The following is a 23,846-nucleotide window of genomic DNA, read 5'->3' on the forward strand; positions in this document are numbered from 1 at the left end:
CCGCCCTCACCTTCAGCCAAGTAACCCACTCCACAAATGCAAGACTTCTTCTACAAATGAAGCAACTTGATTGTTTTAAAGGTAAACAGGAAGTGCCGCTCCCTGGATGAGGGGTTGCCATGGATTTCTCTCAAAAGCTTTTGGCCAGCGGCACATCCCACGTCTGATGTCAGCGCTAGGGGAAGGATGGAGGGGAGAGGAGGAAGGAGTTCAGAGAAACGGAGCGAGAGCGAGGGATGAGGGAGAAGGGGAAGAGGGGGAGGAGAAAACAAGGGGGGCAGCCTGTTGCTCATGATCATCAAATAGCCTCCACAAGCCTTTCGTCTGTGAGTGGATGGAGCAGAAAGCGGAAAACACATTTCACATTCATGTGTTTTCCATCTACCGCCTTCAGCCTCCGTGAGTAAACTGCTGAGGATTCAAGAGCATGGCAAGTATCTTTTTTATTCAAAAAGGAAAATAATTACGTTTAAAACTTGAGTTTAAATAAGCAGCATTTGTCTTCTCAACCTCCTGAGATCAACCATTTCAGGACATTTAACTGTTGAAATTTTTATTTAATTTGACTTGTTTTTGGCTTTATTTTAGTCTGGTAAAATCCTTATTTTTAACAAAACTAATGTAAGAAGAAAATTACATTCATCTCATTTAAATTTTGATCACCAAACAGAACATTAAAATATGTGCTATATTCAGGAGGTCCTACCGATCCCGCATAAGAAGGTGAAATTAAACATGCAACAGAACAATCTACAACAAAATATTGAGTCTCAGGAGGTTAAACTCAAGTTTCATGGTGTAAATGTTTATTATTTTCACCTGTGGATGTTTTTAGGAGCTCAGCTCAGCTCTTAAAGGTGCAGTCTGTGTTTTATGTAGAAACTAGCTGCTAAAATCTTTCCCGTCAAGTCTGCCCTTGATTCGGATGGATAGTATTTGTCCATCTCAGACGACAGTGATCGCATACTAGATAGTCTGCATGTACGCCATGGTAACAGGGCTGCAGCAGTGCTGCAGAGCGTTAGGATCTGTAAACATTTGCCTGATATCGCAGCGACGGCGTGGAGAGACGTGCAAGGAAAACACATGCACAGTATGTCGCATCCCGTCTGTAAAGTTGTTAACTACTACAACCACCTCCCATTTCAAAATGAACATCAGTGCATTATAACTTTTAAATCCAAGAGGCACTTCAAGTCCTCAAAATAACAAATCACTGCTGCTGCTGGAAGCACCATCCAGGACATCGTTTAGACATGCTTTCACTTTTAAAATGATGCTGAGCCCTAATGTGATTGGGAGTCCACGATGGCCACGTCTGTCTGCGTCTTTGGGTCAGTGACATATGATATGTAATACATCACCAGCTCTCCCTCCTCCAGGTAATTGTGACCATAATGAGATGATCTAATGACTCCTTTCCTGCTCTAATGGTCTCAGTCTGATTCCCTTCCACAAAAAGGAGCCCACACAGCAATTCTAACCTGCTGTCCTCATGTGTCTTTATGTGGAAAGTGTCTAAGGTAGCTTTCCTTGGGTGGGATTGGAGCAAATCACTTTTGGGCCATTCCCATCTGTACCGGGTCGACCCGGGCCGGGTAGCCCCAGTCGGCCCCAGCCTGGCCCGGTTGATTCCACACATCCTTGCCTTAAGCCCATGTGGGCTGATTCTACCCACCAATCAGAGGCTTGCTCTAATGGAAGGTGTGAATTTGCTGTCAGCAGTGGGTGTGTTGGCCCTGGTCGGCCTGAAGCAGACCCCCTCGAGAAGAGGGCTGAGAATGAGCCTTGGTTGGCCCGGAAAAATACCAGGCCACCCAGATATGTAAACAACCTACGCTACCCGGCCCGGGCCGACCCGGTACAGTTGGGAATGGCCCATTTGTAACATGTTCAACAGGACATTACACATGTTTTCTGTACTTCGTCTAAAAAGATCTTTGTGTAAAAAAAATCTGACATTAGTTCTGGCGGCTTTTATTCTTCAGATGGGACTTTCTGTAAAGCACCACTGAACCCTGTGGGACGTCCTCTATTCTATCTAGTGATTGCCAGAGAGTTTGTTGGAAATACAAGTGGATGATCGTGTTTGGGAGTGAGATAACTCCAGGTTTGGAGGTTTCACTGAGCAAACGACAGTTTAAAAATGAAAACACTTGTAGAGAAACGAAAAACAGCAAAGAGAGCGAGTGTGAAGACGAGAGCAAAGAAATCAAAGTGCATAGAAGCCAGGCCTATGAAGGGGATCCGTTACAAAATTGATCAGTTGCATTCAGGTTGGTGGAGAGCAGTTTGATGTCACCGGGGTCAAAGTTCAACTGAACTGCGAAGATTTGTCATACTGAGCTTTACAAAAAGGGTTTGAAAAGGAAAGGATCTCTCATTAAGCACCTCAAGATAAAAATCACGAGGTGCTTCACAAAAACAAAAGATTTTAAATAATAAAAAAATATTGTTAATGATTAAAAACATGTTTAAAATCAGAAAAAAATATGTGATGAAAAAAAATGTAAGGAAAGAAAAATGAAGAGGAAAGAGGGAAATCGGTGGATCCCGGGAAAGGTAGAGTACAGAGAGGGTGGTGATGAAGATCCCACCAAAGCCTGAACAAGGTGAGTTTTCAGCTGCTTTTAAAGGAGACCACTGAGTCCACTGATCTCAGGCTCAGGGGGAGAGAGTTAAGAGTCTGGGGGCCACAGCACTGCTCTGCACAACCACAGCACAAGCCATTTCTGTAGAGTATCCAATTCAAATGAACATGTCTTAGAAGGCTGCACCAACTTTGCTACACACCACTGCAATGAAGCCATAGCCTAGTGAACTAGACCAAATTCTTGCTTTGCAAAGAATGGTCTAGGCACGCTCCACTGGAACCTCAGCAGCTCCTTCCAGGACTCTGGCTAGCCAATCACAGCTCTCTAGAGGGGTTTCAAACACATAAAGAGCTGTGATTGGTCCATAATGGTGGGCCAATCATAGTGCTCTATCTGCTTAGTGAACAAATCACAGAGCTTTATCTGCTTTGTGGGCCAATCAGGGCACTCTATATGCCTGGTGGGTGGGATGATGCAACAGAGTGAAACAAGAGTATGTCACACTCATTGTCCAGTGGAATGTGGAGATCATTTGAAAGACAACGGTAGAACCCGCCCCACAACCGAGAGCCGTCAATGGAGCGTGGCCAGACTAAATAATACATTTATTTATGTTGGCAAAAGGAGATCTGAGGCACTCAGGAGATACAAAAATAAACAACCTTTATTAGTACATGGCTTAAATTGTTAAAAACATCAATGCCAACGCGTTTCAGCCCTCAGGGCCTTCGTCAGGGCTCAAATGATGCCAAGGATTTATTCAGTTCCAAGCAGGATGGAAATAATAATCATCAAAAAATGAAATGGTTAAATTGTTGTTAGTTTCTTTTCAATCAATCAATCAATCAATCAATCAATCAATCAATCAATCAAAGCTTTATTTATAAAGCGCCTTCCTGTCGGGAAGCCCAAGGCGCTGAACATGGCTGGCTTTTCAACCTCCCTGTTTCTCTTAACTGAAACCATTCAGAGCGCCATGTTGAACAAGTCGTTTTGAGGGATTGCTGTGAAGACGGAAGTCCCTGACACAAGAAGTCAGTGACTTGATGCAACCTGCAGGGGTTTCTTACAAAGGAAACCTTTAATTAATTAACACAGTGAATTGAACTCAATGCATTGTGTAGATTCAGTTTGAATGTTTGTAAAGTGCCTTGAGACGACTCTTATGATTAGTCGCTATAAACTGGATTGAATTTAATAATCTTTCCATAGAGACCCATTTTAAAAGTTTTAGATGAACAAGTTCTTTATAGACAATCAAAGGATGACTTTTCTCGATTTCCTCCATAAAAATAAAACCTCAGAGGCTGTTTTTCAGTTTTTCAATTAGTGAAAGTATTTTGATTCTGTAAATCGGTGTTAAAAGTAGGAGTCTTTTTTTCATGCAGATAATTTCCTGAATGATGGGTTACCTTGGTCTGCAGGGACCACCGCTGGACAAAGGTCCTGTGAGACTCCACAGTGAAAGACTGGAAGCACCTGGCTTCTGAGACACATTCACCCGCTGCTCATTTATGGCCCTGAATGTGGTCGAGTGTCTGCTTCTCCAGCGTGAAAGGGCACCAAAAGATAAAAAGTGATGCAGAGGACTTAATGTTATGCAATCTTTATATAATGAAGTTAGACGAGCACTCACAAACAGCGAGAGTGCACAATCATCCACTCAGCAAAGACAAAAAGCTGAAATGGAACACGATAATGCAGTTAAACTCGGAGCGTGAGTGATGGATGTCGTTTTCTGGACAGACTACACATTTTGTGTCACACTTGGAGATGGGTGGGTGAGGAGAGCTGAGGCATGATATGGAGCGCTGATGCAGAAATGTGGGGATTTGTTGGACTGACTCTGACCCCGTCCCTGGGATGGAGCAATTTAACAGTGAGGGAGAGGCCATCGCATGAACTAACAACAGAAGTTCTCTGTAGCTCTATCTGAATCCCCGAATACAGGGTGCTCGACGGTGCTTCATAGAAGTAACAGCTACATATAATCATTTTTAGCCGCTCACTCTGAAGTACGAGTACTGAAAGTGTTCACCACATTTAGGAAGTACCGATGTAAATTCTAAACATTAAAATCAACAAATAAATAATAAACGTTTGGAATCAAATGCAAACGTACAAAGTTAAGTCTAATTATCACGTTTATTCAGGAGAAATAACAAATGCAAAAAAGGATTTAGAATAAAATGTAAAAGTATAAAGTTACATTTAGGATCAACTCTAAATGCATCAAGTAAATCGAAAACATTTAGAGTCATAAGCAAACAACATTTTAACATTTAAGTTTTAAAATCCCAAAATAAAAGTCATGCCTTAAATCACATAAACATGCATTCAGCCTACGGGCGAAGACATCTCCTGTGATGTGTGAATTTGGTAAATCGCAGCTCATTTATAACTTGTTGTCTTAATTAGTTAACGTATGAGACATCGATGAACTGTCCGTGACTGAAAGGACTCGTGAAATCGTACAAAACGGACTCTGAGACGGTAGAAAAGGGATCTCTTCATCCTGCTGGTTCTGTACTTTCAGTCTGAGCTTACGTGCTTTAGGTAGGAACCAGTATGCATACAAGTTACATATCAATAGTTGGATGCCACTTGACGTAGTTTGAATATCTTTGTAGAACAGTTTTAGTTGAAGCTGAGGGGCGAAACATAGGTGCCATTTTTGGATTTAGTACTCTGTGTTTGGCACCCAAAACAAAAAGGGAGGTGAACAAAACATTTTAAAAGGCTCAACAAAACGTTTTAAAGACAATATGTGGAGCTGACATAAAACTGCAGGCTGAATGAACACAAACAGCCATTTGTGCTACAGCATCACGGCTCGTCTTGTTCCTGGAGTCTTTTTAATCTCCCCGATGGATTTCCCTGCACCTCAGAAGCAGGCAGCAACTCACCAGTTTCAGAAGTCCTGTAGCTACTGCCCCTGCCAGGGTTTTCTATATGCATTAGTAATGCCCACCTCCTACAAAAAAAGCATGTTTACAACTTTTCCCGTTGGATTTGTTGCAGGAAAAGATCTTTAGGGTCAGAACTGCCTCGGGCATTTCTGATTGTTTCAGTCTTTAACCAGATTCCCCAGAGAAGCGAAGACAGATGGAGACAGCTGCGTCTTGTGGTCCATTTCTGCAGAGACGGTGCTCTTAACGTCCATTAGGGAACGGAGAGCTGTTGAGGGAATGGCCAGAAAACAGTTGTTGAAAAAACAAAGCGAGGGGCATCTTGTGATCCAAACGGTATACATGTAAGGCCTTTTGACTTTAAGCAGCTGTCACGGGAAACAGAACCGAGCTTAGATGTGGACGACGTGTTGCTCACGATCCCACCATAAATCTGTTTAACAGAAGGAGTCGAGCTGATTATCACGGCAACTCAACAACCTGACCTCAACTATCTCTCACCTAATGTATCCTCTGTAATCTCCAACCTTGGAGTAAAAATGGACCAGGCTCTGAAGATGGATGCCCAGGTCAATAACACAGTTGAATCATGTTTTTACCAACTAAGACGCATCTCAAAACTAAAGCACATCCTGAGTGTACGTCTTCTGAAATCGGTGGTCCACACTTTCATCACTTCAAGGCTGGATTACTCCAACTCCTGCTTATACGGCATCAGTAAAGCAGCTCTCTCTAGACTTCAGCTGGTCCAGAATTCAGCAGCTAGGTTGCTGACTGGAGCTGACAGAAGACAACACATTTCTCCAATTCTGAAATCTCTCCACTGGTTGCCCGTGCAGTTCAGGATAAACTTCAAAATTATGCTTCTGACTTACAAATCCTTGAACCATCAAGCTCCTCCAAATCTGTGTGAACTTGTCCATTACTACAACCCGCCGCGTGCTCTCAGGTCTGAAGATAAGCTCCTCCTAGCTGTTCCCAATGCACGTTTAAAAAGCCGTGGAGAGAGGGCTTTCTCTGTCTGTGCACCCAAGCTGTGGAACGCATTACCACTGCTAGTGAGGCTAGCACCAACAGCTAGCATGTTTAAATCACGCCTGAAAACTCACTACTTCAACCTAGCTTATACAACATAATTATGAACCTCACTTTCATCTGCACTGTTTAAAAACTGACTCCACAATTATCGACTTCCGTATTATTGAGGGTCTTTGTAAATTTTTTTTTTTTTCTATTTTTACTTCACCCTGTGTCTTAATGATTTTTAGCTGTTAGTTTGGGAATTTTCTTGTATTTCCTTTTTATCTTTTATCTGTGTTCGACATGTTTATATAACGCCTGTTTAATTAACCAACATTTTTAGTGCACAGCGCCTTGTTTGGTTGTAATGCCTTGTGAATGCGCTTTATAAATAAAATTGGATTGGATTGATTCAGGCAGAATTTTAAAATCTGCCTTTCGTAACACTTTCACCAGTAATACATGCAGAAGTAAACCACAGCTCGATAAACTACACGTTGTCACATGTTCAACGTTCAATCAGAGCCTGTACACACACATCTCAAATAACAATCACAATGATTTGTGAACATCAAAAATCTTAATTTTAATTTAATATTACATGATTGAGTTCATGCAAATATTCCCAGGCAGCACCAGTGGTTTTGAAGCGCTTTAGATGCAGTCATGGATGTAGATGTGGTAAATGCCCGTACAGTGCAGTCAGGAAGCAGAAGCTCTGTGAGTCACCAGGCAATCTGGAGAACATGCCCTGTAGCTTAGCTGTGATAGCGCTGGCATAGAAAGAGGCCAGACCTAAGCCAATCTGGTGGGGAGAACAACCTTCGCAATATCTGCAGCATTTCATCTCCCCTTCCCAGATAGACTCCTTCCTTCTCTGTTGAGGATGCATATGAAGCACAAAAGAGCAATGAAGAAAGAAAACAGGAGTTTAGAGATCGCTTCGATGTCTACGGAGAGCCAAAAGCACATGGGTTCAACAGCAAAGAGAGAAATCACACAGTCTCTAGGGGTTACGTGTGATCTAATCTAGTTGGAGGAAGGCCGATACTCAAGCATGTCCACACCGGTGATGAGTTGTAGGTGTATCTGTGAGTTATGCTGCATGAAGGATGAATGTGAGGATTTAAAGGGGAGGATTTTACAGTTTCCACAAAGGATTTTCATTCTTCAGAGCAGAGGACTGAGAGGAGATGCAGGAAGATAAAGAGACAGGGAGGACAGGGAAATGGTCAAGTAAAAACAAGAAAACAAACCAAAGTGCTCGAAAAGGAGGTAGATTAGGTAGAAGGTGGGTAGATTTATCCAACTGCACCCTTTTATCAGCGTAAAGTCATTTTTTAAAAGCGTGTGATATTACATGATTGAGTTCATGCAAATATTCCCAGGCAGTATGGTTTCGAAGCTCTTTAGATGCAGTTGTAGATGTAAATGTGGGAAATGCACGTACAGTGCAGTCAGGAAGCAGAAGCACTGTTAGTCACCAGATCACAGGTCATATCTGATACAATTCAAATCGCCTTCAAAACTCAGTCACACACCCGCGTCCGTTTCAAGGCATTTTGGGGCCAAACACAAAGTACACAGTGGTGTGCTGCTGACCTCAACTTTGAACATAGTAGATCGTCGTCTTCCAGTAAGGATGTGGAGGCCGGGGACTTTGGGTCGGGCTCTCCAATCTCTGGTGCGAAGGTCATTGAGGTGGTCAAAAAGCTCCTTGGCGGCAAGGCCCTGGGGGTGGATGAGATCTGTCCAGAGCTCCTTAAGGCTTTGAAGGTTGTGAGGTTGTTGGTTAAAGGCTCTGCAATATCGCGTGGACATCAGGGGCAGTTCCACTGGATTGGCAGACTGGGGGTGGTGGTCCCCCTATTTAAAAAGGCGTGTTCCAACAACAGTGGGGTCACACTGCTGAGCCTCCCTGGTAAGATTCAGGTTTCTGGAGTAGAGGGTTCGCCCTATAGTTGGACCTCAGATTCAGGAGGAACGATGTGGTTTCCATCCTTGCCGTGGAACACTGGACCAGCTCTACACCCTTGGAGGGATTCAGGAGGGTGCATGGGAGTTCGCCACATCAATCTACACGTGTTTTGTGGATTTGGAGAAAGCGTTCGCCCATGTTACTCGGAGGGTTCTGTGGGCTGTTAGGTCCATGTATGCCCGGTGTCAGAGCTTGGTCCACATTTCCGGCTGTAAAGCCTAGTTTATGCTTTTGCATTTGCATCGGTACGGAGACACACAACGCCATTATCCGGTGGAGAATTGCTTTGCAACACCCCAGAAGACGGAAAAGTCAGGGAGCAAAACGTCGGTCACTGCATGTGTGTCTCTCTCTTGTGGAGCTGATGCAGAAGCATAAGTTAGGCTTAAGTCGGACTCGTTCCCAGTGAGAGTTGGACTCCGCCAAGGCTGCCCTTTCTCACCGATTCTGTTCATAACCTTTATGGGCAGGATTTCTAGGCGCAGCCAAGGTGTTGAGGGGATTCATTTTGGTTGCCTGAGGATCAGGCCTCTGTTTTTGCAGATGATGTGGTCCTGTTGGCTTCATCAGAACGTGATCTCCAGATTTCACTGGAGCTGTTCACCGTTGAGTGTGAAGCAGCTGGGATGAGAATCCGCATCTCTAAATCTGAGACCATGGTCTTGATTTGGGAAACGATAGAATGACTTCTCCAGGTCAAGGATGGGGTCCTGCCTCAAGTGGAGTTTAAGTATCTCGGGGTCTTGTTCACGAGTGAGGGAAAGATGGAGCGTGAGATCGATAGGCGGACTGGTGCTGAGTCTGCAGCGGTGTGGTCGTTGTACCAATCTGTCGTGGTGAAGAGAGAGCTGAGCCAGATCTATGTTCTATCCCTCTCCTATGGTGACGAGCTACGGGTAGTAACCACAACAATAAGATCTTTGATTCAAGCAGCCAAAATGAGTTTTCTCTGTAGGGTTTCTGGGCTCTCCCTTAGAGATTGGGTGAGAAAATCGGTCATCCAGGAGGAACTCGGAGTAGATATGCTGCTCCTCGCCACTTGGGGTGGCTCTGGCATCTGGTCAGGCTGCCTTCTGGACGCCTCCCTGGTGAGGTTTTCTGGGCATGTCCAACCAGAAGGAGACTCAAAGGAAGACCCAGGACACGCTGGTGGGACAACGTTTCTCGTCTGGCCTGGGAACGCCTTAGGATTGCCCCGGAGGAACTGACCCAAGTGGTTGGGCAGAGGAAAGTCTGGGCCTCTCTGCTTAGACTGCTGGCCCTGTGACCCGATTCTGGATTAGCAGAAGAGGATGGATGGATGGATTCTGGTCATGTTTAAGGCCAACAGAGAAGGCTTTGCTGGAGTCAGCTGTAAGAGCACTAACAGAATGTAATAGAACAGGGGTGTCAAAGATGCGGCCCGCGGGCCGGATCCGGCCCGCAAGCAGGTTAAATCCGGCCCGCGAGATGGTTGTGTAAACTTTATTTTCATATTTTACAATGTAGAGTGAAAATAAACGTATCATTGTGAGCAAGTTTCCTCTGTAATGAGTATAAATAAAACAAAGCTGCGCTCAAGGCTCACACAAGAACTTGAATCACATCCTGAAGTTGGCCGCCACTCAGGATGTGACTTCTGATGTTGATGTTCTGGTGAAAGCTAAAAGATGTAAAGTAAAATGAGTCAAATATACTTTAAGTGCTGCATGAAACTGATCTAGCCATGTTATCTGTAAGCTCTTTGAATCACTAAGGAATGTTTTTTTAATTTATTGATTTTTTGTTATTTTTTCCAAATTTTCAAGTACACTTCAGGTGTTGTACTTGTACTATTTTGGATACACTGTCCTCAGGCTCCAGCTTTGTTTTATATTGATTGTATTAATACAAAGGAAACAATCTGAAGTTGTTTTTAATTTACCGGTCTGGCCCACTTGGGACTAGATTTGCCTCAATGTGGCCCCTGAGCTAAAATGAGTTTGACATCCCTGTAATAGAAGATAATAAAGCAAAATTCACCTAAAAAAAACCTTGAATTTATGTGAATACCACTTGTGGAGGCATCACTGACAACAGAATAGTAATGAGAGTCAGAGAAAGATGTAATCAGTGATAAACAGAAGCTGCCAGCGCAGGTGTCTAATAACAGCTGACACATCCACATGCCCGATTTAGAAGCCAGGGCCTCTTTTCTAAACACACATTACCATAGTAATGCTGACAGTTTAATCTGTGGCAAAATAATCTCCTTACCAACGAATTACTGTAATTTATTCAATTAGTTTGGACACAGGCCACACGTCCCTCACTCCAAATGTTTGATTTCTTCCTCATTTGTTGAGCTTTGTTAAGGGTTCAGGTTTAAATAATAATAATAAATAAATAAATAACACCAATGCCATGGAAAATTAGCCAGGAGCAGTGTGTAACATGCAGAAATTAGGCTTTTAAAGCAGTCAAACTTGTTATTTCAATAGATTTGCAAGTTGTTTTCAGAGGAGGCAAAAGCTCTCGCGCTCCTTTGTTGGAGAAGTTGGGGGTGGAAAACAACAGGACAGTGCAGATACGTAGCTGTCTGGCTTTTTCTGACCCGAGTGTTTCCCGCTTCTATTTTCATGTTCTAAATGCATGTGAGACTCAGAGTGACCAATCATATTTCAAAAAGCTCACCTTTAAACCTCACTTTTAAAGTCGTAGCATGCACAAGCGTATTTGAAACTCCTCAGAATCTGGAATGAGATGTAAACATGCACTAGATAGATGGGGCTCTGATCCCCTGGTGCCTGCTGTGTCCAGATCTATGTAGCATGTTTAGTCTAGTTGGAAACTAAAGTCCTTACAGGACGATTAAGGAAGCCAACCTGATTCAGGTTTCCATCACAGGTCATCTTGGCAAAAATTAAAATGTGACTTCAAACGAATCATGTTTAGGTACCACTACTTTTCAACACCCAGTATGAATTTTCTGCATGTTTAAGGTAAAATATTAGTCATGACCGAAGGTTTCCACATTTACAAAGTCATGCTTCTTTCTGATAGCACATAGAAATAGCTAACAGTTCATGTATTTTGTATCTATAAAGTGTCATCCGCAGCGTCCCTGGGGAAGTTCACCATTGTGACTCAGTCGAGCTGTTTTTTCTACAACCCCAGTTCCTGCCGGCCATTCCCACAAGAGAACAGTTCTAGAAACCACAACTAAATAAACGTAAATAAATACAATCCGGTTGTTTTAATATGAATGCTACAGTTCCAGTATTGCTCCCGTGGTTAGTGGATTTATTTAGATGTACTTCTGCCCCCTAAGGGCCAGCAAGCTTATTGCATTGATGTTCATGATTAGTTTCCTCCTCCATAACAGGCATGTTGCTATTTAACATCACAAAATAACTTCTGAAATGTCTGAAGACACTCTTTTTATTGTTCTCATTTACAAACATACCCCTACCTTTTACATTCGAGGACCCAGAGGTCTTGTGGACTTTATACAGTATTTGCAGGATTCTGAAGGACTACGTTTTTTATGCCTGAATTATATGTATGAATTTCTGTTTTTTATTCCATGTAATATATTAATTTATAAAGCACCATCAAGCTATCAATCAAGGTTTCCTAAAAGTGATGTACATACATTACAAGCAGTAAAAAGCAGGTAATGAAACAGATGAAACTAATGAAAACCAAATTACTGTAAAGCAATACATGTCACAGGAAAGAAAAGATTAAAAACACAACTGACGGGGATGAAATACAATTAAAATAAGGAACCGAGTGAGAAACCAGCTGAGAAACAGAAACTGAGATGAGGTGCAAAATCAGAATAGATTTGGAGATCTGAAAAGGGCGGCTGATTTCTGCCAGGAGTTGGTCTTAAAGTCAAGAAGCAAAAAGAAATAAAATAATCTTTTCTATTGCACCTCTCAAGATTAAAATCATGAGGCACTTCACAAGAACAAAAACTTAAAAGAAAAAAGTTTTTGAAAAGTTAGAAAAATAAACATTTGTGATTACGGTAAAAAGGTAAGGAAAGCAAAAGAGAAAATTAATTTAAAAAAAGGAAAATCGGGAAAAACTTGCATTTTTTTAACTCTGATTAGCTAAGATGGAGCCTGTTTTAGAGAGGCTAGCCACTGCATCACTGTTGTGTGATGCCTCCTTTATATGCTCTTCAGATAGATAGATAGATAGATAGATAGATAGATAGATAGATAGATAGATAGATAGATAGATAGATAGATGAAAGTGTCATGGTCTGCGTCTCCCTCATGTGTCTCCTTGTGTGCTCCATCCCCCTCTAAGGAGCCCCTTATGTGTCTCTTTGTGTTCCTCGTGTGTCTCCTGTTTGCAGCCCTCCAGATTATCCCTCCCAGGTCCTGTGTTCCTTCGGTCTCCCCCAGTCACCCCTCCGCAGTTTTTATAGGTTCAGCTTTTCATTTTATTAGTCTCTCTAGTGTGTTTTCCCACGGGTGTTTGTAGTTTTCCTTCCCCTTAGAATATTAGTCATGTTTGCTGCTCTTGTCTTTAGGTTTTACTCTTAGGTCATGTTAGTTTCCTCCCTGATTAGTTCATTGCTTTCACTTAGGCTGCAGGTGTGTGGGGAGAGAAACTATCTGCCTCCCATCATGCCCCAGTGTATATAACCCTGTCTGTTGTTGGTCCATTGTCTTATGTCAGCGTTGTTTTGTCCCTCCCTACTAGTTTCTAGGTCTCTGCTCAGTAGTTGAGCTTTTGGTTGTTGTCTTAGTTTAGTTGTTCGGTTTTGGCCTCCATCCCTTTGGAGTTTTTCGTTATCTTCCTAAATAAAGGATTTTACTTTTTCAACCGCTCCTGCCTGAATATTCTGGATTTTCTGCATTTTGGGTCCAAACCTCCTGCTCTCAACGTGACGGATGGATGGATGGATGGATGGATGGATGGATGGATGGATGGATGATTTCTGCTCCATCAATAATATAAAATCCTGAATCTGCTCAATTTCTGTTTATTGACTAATTACTAACACTTTATTTCAAATAGGTGAGCCGAGGCTGAGGGGTTGAGCACGAGATGCGACTGGATCAGTAAAGATGACGTTGCTGGCGGGTGATGGCTCAGACTATGACTACAGCGCCCTGAGCTGTGCCTCTGACACCAGCCTAAACCAGCCTCCACAGCAAGAGGAGGAGGTTTGTAAAGGAGCTTTTTACAAGAGGGCCCAGCCTGCCCCTGAGATCAGCACCATCTCTGACAACACCCCCCTGTCCAGCGCCTGTAAGCTCAGTGCCATCATCAATGTTGGGGGGTTGCGCTACCAGCTGCCCTGGACCACCTTAGAGAACTTCCCCCTGACCCGTCTGGGCCAGCTGCACCTCTGCAGCACCTTTGATGAGATCATGCACATTTGCGACGACTACGATGTTGCGCACAATGAGTTCTTCTTCGACCGCAACCCCTGCGCCTTCCGCAACATCCTGACCTTCCTTCGTGCAGGAAAGCTTCGCTCCCTCCGGGAGATGTGCGCCCTCTCCTTCAGGGAGGAGCTGCTCTATTGGGGTGTCCCAGAGGAGAGACTGGAGTGGTGCTGCCACCGGCGTCTCCTGCAGCGCGTGGAGGAGTTTGAAGCAATGGAGAGGGCGGAGGAAGAGGAGGAATTCTTGGAAGATTTGTTGGATTCAGAGAACAGGCGCAGGGAGCAAATAACCGAGTCTAGATTCGGTCGCTGCATGAGCAAGCTGAGAGACATGGTGGAGAGGCCTCAGTCGGGCTTGCCGGGGAAGATCTTTGCTTGTTTATCAGTGCTGTTTGTAGCCATCACTGCCATCAACCTCTCCATCAGCACCATGCCAGCCATGAGGCAGGAGGAAGAGGAGGTAAGTTGAAAAATGTCTAAAAACAATGGCTAGAAGTTAATAAAGGTCGAGGTAGATTTAACTGTGCACCAAACTGAATACTAAAAGGTAAATCTTGAAGTTCATGTAAACCTTCAAAAGTGCAGGAAACTGTCAAAAAAAATTGACCAGAAAAAGTTTCCAGTGTGAAAATGAAATATCTTATGACCCATTGTTAGAGCAACTGGTGACTGGAAACGGTGGATGCTGCAAACACAGTTCATTAAATACGAAACATCCTCCCAAATAATTTGATGTTGCTTTTCTGTCTTCATCACTCTTTGTTTTGATGATAAAGAATTCCAAGGTGTCGTTTTCTCCACGTTCTTCCCACAGTTTTAGATTATTTAGTTAGTTTTTTCCAGCACTCTCCAGCCACACCAGTGGGTCTCGTGCTACCTTCAGACCAGGGAGGACGTGCTATCTAGTTCTGGGTCTCGTCTTGCTGTCGCCTGGGTGGGACGAACCCAGGAAACCTCTAGAAGGAGATGACTGACTCACCCTAAACTGCCTGGTGTCCACCCTGACAACAGAGCTCCTCACCTTATCTCTAAGGCTGAGCACAGAAGGAAGTTGCTTTTGACTGTTTGTTTTTAACATGTTTATCTTCTGGTCACAATCTAAATCTCCTGACTGAAGCTGAGGAGGATACAGTAAAGTAAAATATACGAGCCAGTCATCTGATGTACTTGGCTCAGCTCCCTTTTCCCCATGACTGTGTAGATAATCTTCAAGGCCAACCAAAAGACCTTCTCCAAAGCACCTTCCAGTTTCTCCAACACACATTTCTATAGCCATGACCACAAAGCTACAGACCTTCTGGCCATTTAGGACACACATCAATGACCTGGCCACATCTACCATTATCTATTTATTTGGAAGCCATTTCCTCCCCCAGTTGAAATTGCGAACCCCTCTACAGATCTTCAGCTCACTGTCCACCGTGTGCGCTCCGAGCCGCGCTGAGCAAATGTCCAGTATAAAGCTCTGATGTTCTGATGGAAATCATTTCTTGATTGATTTAGTTACCTCCGCCATGTGCGTAACGATTAAAATGTCAGCTCTTCTGTGTGCGCATCAGTGTGCGTCGGGGTAATTCTTTCAAAACAACCAGCATCCTTGAGTTTATCCGTCAAAATAAACAGTCAAATGTAAATATCTGTAAGCTGTTATTTAACTGTTTTGCCTTCTTGTGAAGATTGTTGCAAAGAGAAACAACTAAACTTGATTAACCCCAGAGCCACGCGTACTGCGCTGTACTTCTGACTGTAAATGAGGGGAAACGATTTAATGGGATCCTTTTCTTTTCAACATGGTTTAATGTAAAGTTTCATTCAGTACAAACTTTAGTTACACCAATCTAATGAGACAGAGCCTGGATTTGTATTCTGAACAGTTTAAACATGTTTAAACGGAGACGTGCGTGACGCGTCTAAAATCCGCACCTGCTCCGCTATTATGGAAATTAAACTAACAAGATGAATAACATGAACTTATTTTAGGCACAGACAACATCCCCCACACCTTTGAAAAGCTTGCAACGCGCCTGTCGCCACGTCTCCATCTGACTCAACCACTTGCCTGCTGATATGACACACTGGCTCTCGCCTCCTTAAGAAAAACGTCCTCCTCCCCCTTTTTCTAACAAAGGAGGTGAACAGGAAACGATCCTTCCTGCAGTCAGTTTCTGTCTGCTCTTCTCCTGAGCAGTGAGTCTGCTGCTTGCGTGAGCTCATGTGCACGCGTGCTTGTTAAAGACTCAGTTTTCCGACTAAAGCTGGGCGTACACTGTGCGACTTTTTCACTCGCAGCGTTCAGCTTCAGCTCACACTGTACGACTTCCTCGCAGAGCAGATCTCACGAGTCATGTACTCACACTGCACGACCCAGTTCTCGGATGCGACCTGACTGCTCACACTGTACGTCTGGTAGCAACACATCGGCCCTAAAAATATACTAAAAATAGCAGTTTTTACTCAACACGTCAGACTTTTTTGTCTTGCCTGTTGTCCTTCGGGAGTGCTGCAGGAGGACACACAGGGATTTATGGGGGTTGGATGAGGAAAACGAAATAAAGAAAGTAAATCTGTGTTTTGTGATCAGTTTAATTTGTCATGAACACGACAAACACGCTTTCTTGACGATCTTTGTGAGTAAAAAAACGTGTAGAAACAAAAACGAACAACGTGTGTTATTAGGGAAATAGCGAGCGAGCGGCGTTGATGCAGGATTGCGCATGCGCCGTGAGCGGTTCTGATACTTTTTGGGTCACAGCTGCTCGCAGCGCCGCTTCAACAGTGCGATACCCTCACGAGGGACGAGCAAAATATTAAACACTCCAGAAGTCCGTGCGACCTCGCGACTGCTGATCGGTAGCTGGTCACGTGGTTTTAATCGCCTCTCGTAACCCCCTGTACACTACACGACCGCTCGGCGCAAAACTCGCCCCGATCTTGTGGATTCTCGCACGACTGGAAAATCGGCTCAAAAAAGTGAAAAAGTAGCACAGTGTACGCCCGGCTTAAGAAACTCCCAGAGCGCACGCTGGAGGGTTGAAGGGGTGCTGCCAATCATCGCCTCAGTGCCACCCTCTCAGTCCTCCTAGCGACGCCTTTTTTCCAGGTAATTTTCTAACAGGAAGGTTGAAATAAGTCTCCACCCATGCCTTGACTCCCACTTTAAATAGCTTCTATGGCAAAATAAGAGAAACAATTGAAAGAATGCTTGATCCACACATAATTCTGCCTGGAAAGTGTAAACCTGTTTAAAGGTTATGGTCAGAGCAGTCTGAGTGCTCTTGATCAACATGTATGCTAACTGACCTGTTTAATGGTGAATCAGATTCCTCTAGTTGTAAATAAAAGTAGAGATTTGTATCTTTAATGCAGCCCCAGGATTTATTTTATGTTTTATTTTCATTTTCTGCATCAAAGTAGTATATTTTAAATGTGAATGTAACAGTTTTTTTTCTCAAAAAGTGCACTGTAAGAAATGAACTGATGAATTTACTTACCAAGTTACGTCAGCTGGTTCCTAGTCCTAATCAACCTAGTTGATTAAATTACATTTAGATTGACCACAGCAACAAAAGCAAAAGTAAAACTAGTTGAAAGACAATATTTTATTCCCTAAAAGCCACATTGCACCAATTATGTAGAGGCCATTTGAAATCTTTATGTTTTAACAGAGACATTGTGCAATTTCTTGTGCTTTGGCCTCTGACCTGGATACCCTTAGTAATGTGGTATTTTTATTCTTCTCAGGGCAAGTGTTCCAAAATGTGCTCTAACATCTTCATTGTGGAGACGGTGTGTGTTGCCTGGTTCTCCCTGGAGTTCTCGCTACGCTTCATTCAGGATCGCAGTAAGCTGACGTTCCTCAGAAAGCCTCTGAACCTGATTGATGTGGTAGCCATCCTGCCGTACTACATCACACTGCTGGTGGACGCCACCTCCAAAGGGGAGAAGCGGCTCGGCTCTGGCAACAGCTACTTAGACAAAGTGGGTTTGGTCCTGCGTGTCCTCAGGGCCCTGCGCATTCTGTATGTGATGCGTTTGGCTCGGCACTCACTGGGCCTGCAGACTCTTGGACTGACAGCCCGCCGCTGCACACGGGAATTCGGACTGCTCCTCCTTTTCCTGTGTGTGGCCATCGCGTTGTATTCTCCGCTGCTGTACTTGATTGAGAATGAAATGGCCACAACTCAGGAATTTACAAGCATCCCTGCAACCTACTGGTGGGCTGTCATCACCATGACAACGGTAGGATATGGGGACATGGTGCCCAGGAGTATCCCAGGTCAGGTGGTGGCTCTTAGCAGCATCCTGAGTGGGATCCTCCTGATGGCTTTCCCTGTCACCTCCATTTTCCACACCTTCTCCCGGTCCTACTTGGAGCTGAAGCAGGAGCAGCAGAGGCTCCTTCAGAGGAGGACACACTTTCTTCTGCGTGGCCGCATGGCCGGCCTGGGAAGCAACCTTTCCTTAGAGAGCGGCATCCTCTTCCCCATGCGGCCATCTGACACAAGAGACCTGGAAGACTGAGACAATGGGCTGGGACCCAAATTGATGCACGTCTCCGTCTTAGCAGATGACTTTTAAAGTGTAATGGAAGGACATCGGCCCGATAGACAGCCTCAGAAAGTTCAGAGGGTTCGGTGATGAAGCAAAAACAACAAAGAGCAAGAATTTCCTAGAAAGCAACTTGCTGTGCAGCAGTCCGTGTCTTTGGGAAAAAGCCTCAGAATCACTCTTAGAGGATGGTTTGTTTTAATAAACGATTACAGATGTGACACCAAACTACTTCGTTTTCAAACTGTTACTGTGAAAGATCCATCCAAAACATTTTAAATAGCAACTTTTGTCCAAATTAATCATTAGAAAAAACCTTTTTACTAAGGGGGCAACGATGGCTGAGGAGTTGGAGGGTTGCAGGTTCATGCCCCGCTCAGTCTGTAGCAGCAGTTGTGTCCTTAGGCAAGACACTTAGGCCCTGTCCACACGTAGCCGGGGATCTGCCAAAACGTAGATATTTTTCTACGTTTTGGCCTGTCATCCACACGAAAACTGAGTTTTTTCACACGAAAACGGATCTTTTTAAAAACTCCGGCCAAAGTGAAGATCTGCGTTTTCTCCATTTTGGGTGTCTGCGTGTGGACGGACAAAACCGGAGTTTTAAGGTCCGCAACGTCACTTTCCGCGACAAAAAATGCTGACATCACGTGTGCGACCTGTGTTTACACTAGCCGACAGCATGGATGCCCTCAGAGCTGCGCTCGCTTTATCAATCGTCCAAGCGCTTTTTGCTTGTTTGTTTTTGCAAGCGGGATTACTGCTCCTTGCGGAAGACCACAGACGAAGGACGAGGTTAAGAACGGGGGAAGTACTGCCGCCTACAGGTCTGGTATGTCCTTAACAACGTATTTATCCGGGTACGTGGGGACAGTTTTTTTAAAACGAGGTGGTGTGGATGCAAGTTTTTGGAGGGGCGGATGTTCGTTTTTAAAAAAAAACCGGCTACGTGTGGACTAGGCCTTTGTCTGCTGGTGGTGGTGAGATGGAACCGGCGGTGCCCAGTGACTGCCCCACCTTTTTCAGTTAGCTCCAGGGCTGTTGTGTGTGTGAATGTGTGCATGCGGTGATGAATGACTGTTGTGTTGTAAAGCACTCTGGGTGCTATTTAAAGCAGTGGCGGCTCCAGAAATGTTTTTCTGCAGGTGCTCTGAAGGAGCTAGTCTTTTTATTGAGGGTGCTATGAAGGAAGTGGTCATGCGTACCTGTTGTTCTCTAAAACACCTTCAACACTAGCAGATAACATGCATGCACAACACCTCAACAACACCTGAAACAATCATTCATATACATCATAAACATGAACAATCGCTGACTTTTCCATGAAATCATAACATCAATTTCCTGTTTTGGTTTAAGTTTTTACTACTATATGATAATTTACTGATTATTTTTGTTTTGTATGTTAAATATTATCACATCCACACGTTAAATTAAAATTAAATTGTAAAAAAAAAACAAGTAATATTTACTTGGAGGTGCAATGACTAATCCAGGGGTAGCTATAGCGCCCCCTAGCGCCGCCACTGATTTAAAGGCCACTTACATTGACAAGATATTTAACTAGTGCAGTGAAGCGTGTTTTTCAGACCTTAATGAGCAGCTAATTGAGAGGAAACACGACTCCAGTTACATCAACACTTTTGCAGATATGTACAGGTGAAACTCGTAAAAAGGGGATACGGTGCAAATGTTCGTTTATTTCAGTTATTCAGCTCCATGCTAAACCAGATATTTCAGCCTGTATTTGTTATAACCGATGATTGTAGCTTATAGCTTGTAGCTTATAGCTTATGAAACCCCACATTTAAAATCTCAGACAATCAGAATATTGAGAAATGGTTCAAGATTCTAGACTCAAAGTTTCATGCTCCAGTCAGATAACGAACACCCACAAAGGGTTCCTGAGCCTTTAGAGGGTATCTCAGTCTAAGATGGATTACTGAAGCAAAAGCACTTTTTCATCAGATTCTAATTTTCTGAGTTTCACCCAAAATCACAGCTGTTTGTCAGAAACGAGAATCTTGAGCAAAAGTAACATGGAGCTGAATGGAGCTGAGGAAGAGACCACAATCGGAAGTAGGAACCGAGCTGAGGAAGTAAACAAAGGATGTGCCTCTCAATTTTTGTGAATTAATTTTCTGACTTGTTTGCCCAAAGAAGAAGAAAAGATATAGAATTTGGGTCATAATGTATAACAATTAGCCCAAATAAATAAGACAAAAACAACAAAACATAAATAAGATTAGTCAGATATCCGCTTCAGAAAGTCAGAGAATGTTTTTAATCAAACTTTGACACAACACAGCAGCTCCTTGTAGCAACAACGGTAGCCGTGGTGGAAGTGTGTTTATTTAAAGCAAATAAATGCAGTTGTGAATTCCTCCAAAGTAAATGGAAGCAGCAAAATGCCTGTTTTTTACAGCATAGACAATAAAGAGTAGAGGCTGCAGCAACCGCTGCTGCCTATGGCGGCTGCATTCCTTACACCCCAGCAGGAAATGCGGGGTCTACCCTTTAACGTCTATGGATTACAGTTTCAGCCATGGCTTTAGCTTCGTGAGAATCAGGCACTCTTGAACAGAATTAAACTACATAGTTCACAAACACCAGAATAAGCATGATCATGTTAACATTCATATGACAAACTATGCTGGTGAAGGTTCTCAGTCATCCATGGCATGGTGATCCAAAGGGGTTCGAACGAAGGCAACTGGACTTCTCTGGTTTCCTGTAGTCTAGTCAGAATTGGCGAAGCTCCTCGGATGAGAATCAAAATATCTTCAAGAAACCAAAGAAGTCCAGTTGCCTTCATTTGAACCTCTTTGGATCAGACAAACTAGATAAACCAAAACATATGGACAAGTTCATGAACGATCGATCTCATCCTGGCACAACACTGATACCCACCAAAGTCAAAAACTGGCAAAACCCCCCATGATCCAATCCAATCCAATCCAATCCAATTTTATTTATAAAGCGCATTCACAAGGCATTACAACCAAACAAGGCGCTGTACACTAAAAATGTTAGTTAATTAAACCGGCGGTATACAAACATGTCGAACACAGATAAAAGATAAAAAGGAAATACAACAAAATTCCCAAAACTAACAGCTAAAAATCAATAAGACACAGGGAGAATAAAAATTAGAAAAATATTTTAAAAAGAACCTCAATAGTACAGAAGTTGATATTGTGAAGTCCATTTTTAAACAGTGCAGATGTAAGTGAGGTTCATAATTATGTTGTATAAGCTAGGTTGAAGTAGTGAGTTTTCAGGCGTGATTTAAACATGCTAGCTGTTGGTGCTAGCCTCACTAGCAGTGGTAATGCGTTCCACAGCTTGGGGGCACAGACAGAGAAAGCCCTCTCTCCACGGCTTTTTAAACGTGCATTGGGAACAGCTAGGAGGAGCTTATCTTCAGACCTGAGAGCACGCGGCGGGTTGTAGTAATGGACCAGTTCACACAGATATGGAGGAGCTTGATGGTTCAAGGATTTGTAAGTCAGAAGCATAATTTTGAAGTTTATCCTGAACTGCACGGGCAACCAGTGGAGAGATTTCAGAATTGGAGAAATGTGTTGTCTTCTGTCAGCTCCAGTCAGCAACCTAGCTGCTGAATTCTGGACCAGCTGAAGTCTAGAGAGAGCTGCTTTACTGATGCCGTTTAAGCAGGAGTTGGAGTAATCCAGCCTTGAAGTGATGAAAGTGTGGACCACCGATTTCAGAAGACGGACACTCAGGATGTCAGGATGATACCTAATTCATGTGTGTGCTTCCAAAGCCGTGGGAGTGAGAGGCTGTTCTCTTTATCCATCCTTCTCATACCCTAGCAGGTCATGTGGCCTAGCGGGGAGAGGTGGAAAGCAGTCGGAAAACTAACGCAAACAAAATATTCCTACAGCCACATTGTTTGGAGTACATTCATGAATTATGTCTCGAAATGCAGGGATTTTTGTCAGCTTTGAGTCGGGGTTAGGGTTAGGGTTAGGCCAGTGTAACTCTCATTTTGTTATGACCTACAGTTCTCCCAGGACTTCAGGCTAAATCCCCCCAAAATCCCCAAAACTCACTGCCAACACGTCCCGAATGAGCTGAATGTTTTGAAGCTAAATTTGCTGAAATTGCCAAAATAGTGTTGGAGAAGAAGCTGTCTAAAAACACGCAGGAGAAAGTAGTGGCTAAAAGTAAAGAGCAACCAGATCCCTCTAGTTTGAATCAATTGTCATTGAAACAGTTTTACTCCATCATCAAAATATCAAATGAAAGTTTTGACCCATAGCCATACAACCAGTAAAACAGAATCACCAAAGTTGCTGTTTGACGAACAGACATGCCATTGTTCTAATGTCGGAACAAGTCAGAGGAATTTAATAGAAGATGCAGTTTGTGTTGGTGAAGCCTACGAGGAAGAATCCACGATTATAACCCATACTTATCTCCAAATTATATTGGACCTCTTAGTAATCTGCCCTCTGGCAGGGTCAGCATCTGCAGAAGAACTGTGTCAAGTTCAGTGTTTTCCATCTTCTCACTGATGTTCCAGTTGCAACTGTCCACCTGTTCTAAAACAGTGTTACTGTCTTTGTGATTAGCTATTTATAAATCATCCTTCTCGTTAGCTTGGATCTTGTTGTCTTATTCCTTTTTTTTATAACCTGAAATCAACATTTTGCACTTGATTGCACAAGTCATCCATGTTGTGCTTCAGTTTGAATCTAAATCTCAACACTGTGAAAACCACGTTGCTGTCCATGATAAGTTTGGTCTAAGCAAAAACAGGACAAATGCATTTTCAAAGAAATGTGGAAGGCTGCCAAAGCAGCTACTGCCATAACATTTTTACCTAAGCAGGCAGATGTCTGAGTTTTGATTACGAACCATATAAAAAGCAAAGAGAACCAAAACCAACGTTCAAACTGCAGATGATTTTTCGAGGTTACCACACTCCTGTGTCTCTCACCTGCAAACATCAAACTTCACGAGAGGCAGATTCAGAAATAAACTAGATGTTCCTGTCTCCATAGACGTTTTCGCTGCTTCGTGCACACCAATGCACCCCCCATAATGATGATCTGCACGGGTAAAATGTATCTGAAGAGTCTCACAGGCATCCGGAAAGACGTGATGCTTTTAAAACGGTTTGATTGGGTGAAGTCCTGAGTTACTTTTCAAATTGAGAGAATTGATTACCAGCTCTAAATTGGTGTAATACTGACCTTGAACACGAGGTGGCAGCAACACACTAAGAGACAGTACTACTATTACCTCTGAACACACCAGCCTGCAGAGTGGATGACGGAATTTTGTGGTTTAAGTTGAATTTAAGTTGTGTCTACATTCATGTCTGAATCCTAATGAGAAGAAGTCCACCTGGAACTTACAGCCTCAGGTGAGTGGGGTACCTCTGACTCAGAGAGACC

The 23,846-nt window shown here is 43.4% G+C and overlaps 1 protein-coding gene across 1 annotated transcript; it reads left to right on the forward strand.

The window, feature by feature from the left end:
- The first annotated feature begins 237 nt into the window (after positions 1-237).
- Positions 238-23,044, forward strand: kcng1 (potassium voltage-gated channel, subfamily G, member 1). The gene is made up of 3 exons (XM_015967171.3): positions 238-430; positions 13,500-14,332; positions 17,614-23,044. The coding sequence occupies exons 2-3, from the start codon at positions 13,550-13,552 to the stop codon at positions 18,391-18,393; spliced, it is 1,563 nt and encodes a 520-aa protein (XP_015822657.1). The 5' UTR covers positions 238-430; positions 13,500-13,549; the 3' UTR covers positions 18,394-23,044.
- Positions 23,045-23,846: the final 802 nt, after the last annotated feature.

This window comes from Nothobranchius furzeri, chromosome 15 (genome assembly GCF_043380555.1).
Source record: "Nothobranchius furzeri strain GRZ-AD chromosome 15, NfurGRZ-RIMD1, whole genome shotgun sequence".
Lineage (NCBI taxonomy): Eukaryota > Metazoa > Chordata > Actinopteri > Cyprinodontiformes > Nothobranchiidae > Nothobranchius > Nothobranchius furzeri.

What these genes read in the sequence shown, in the direction of transcription:
- kcng1 (XM_015967171.3), top strand. Translation starts at nt 13,550, where the DNA reads ATGACGTTGCTGGCGGGTGATGGCTCAGACTATGACTACAGCGCCCTG. An exon ending in TGAGGCAGGAGGAAGAGGAG is followed by an intron (nt 14,333 to 17,613) that starts GTAAGTTGAAAA and finishes TATTCTTCTCAG; the next exon opens with GGCAAGTGTTCCAAAATGTG.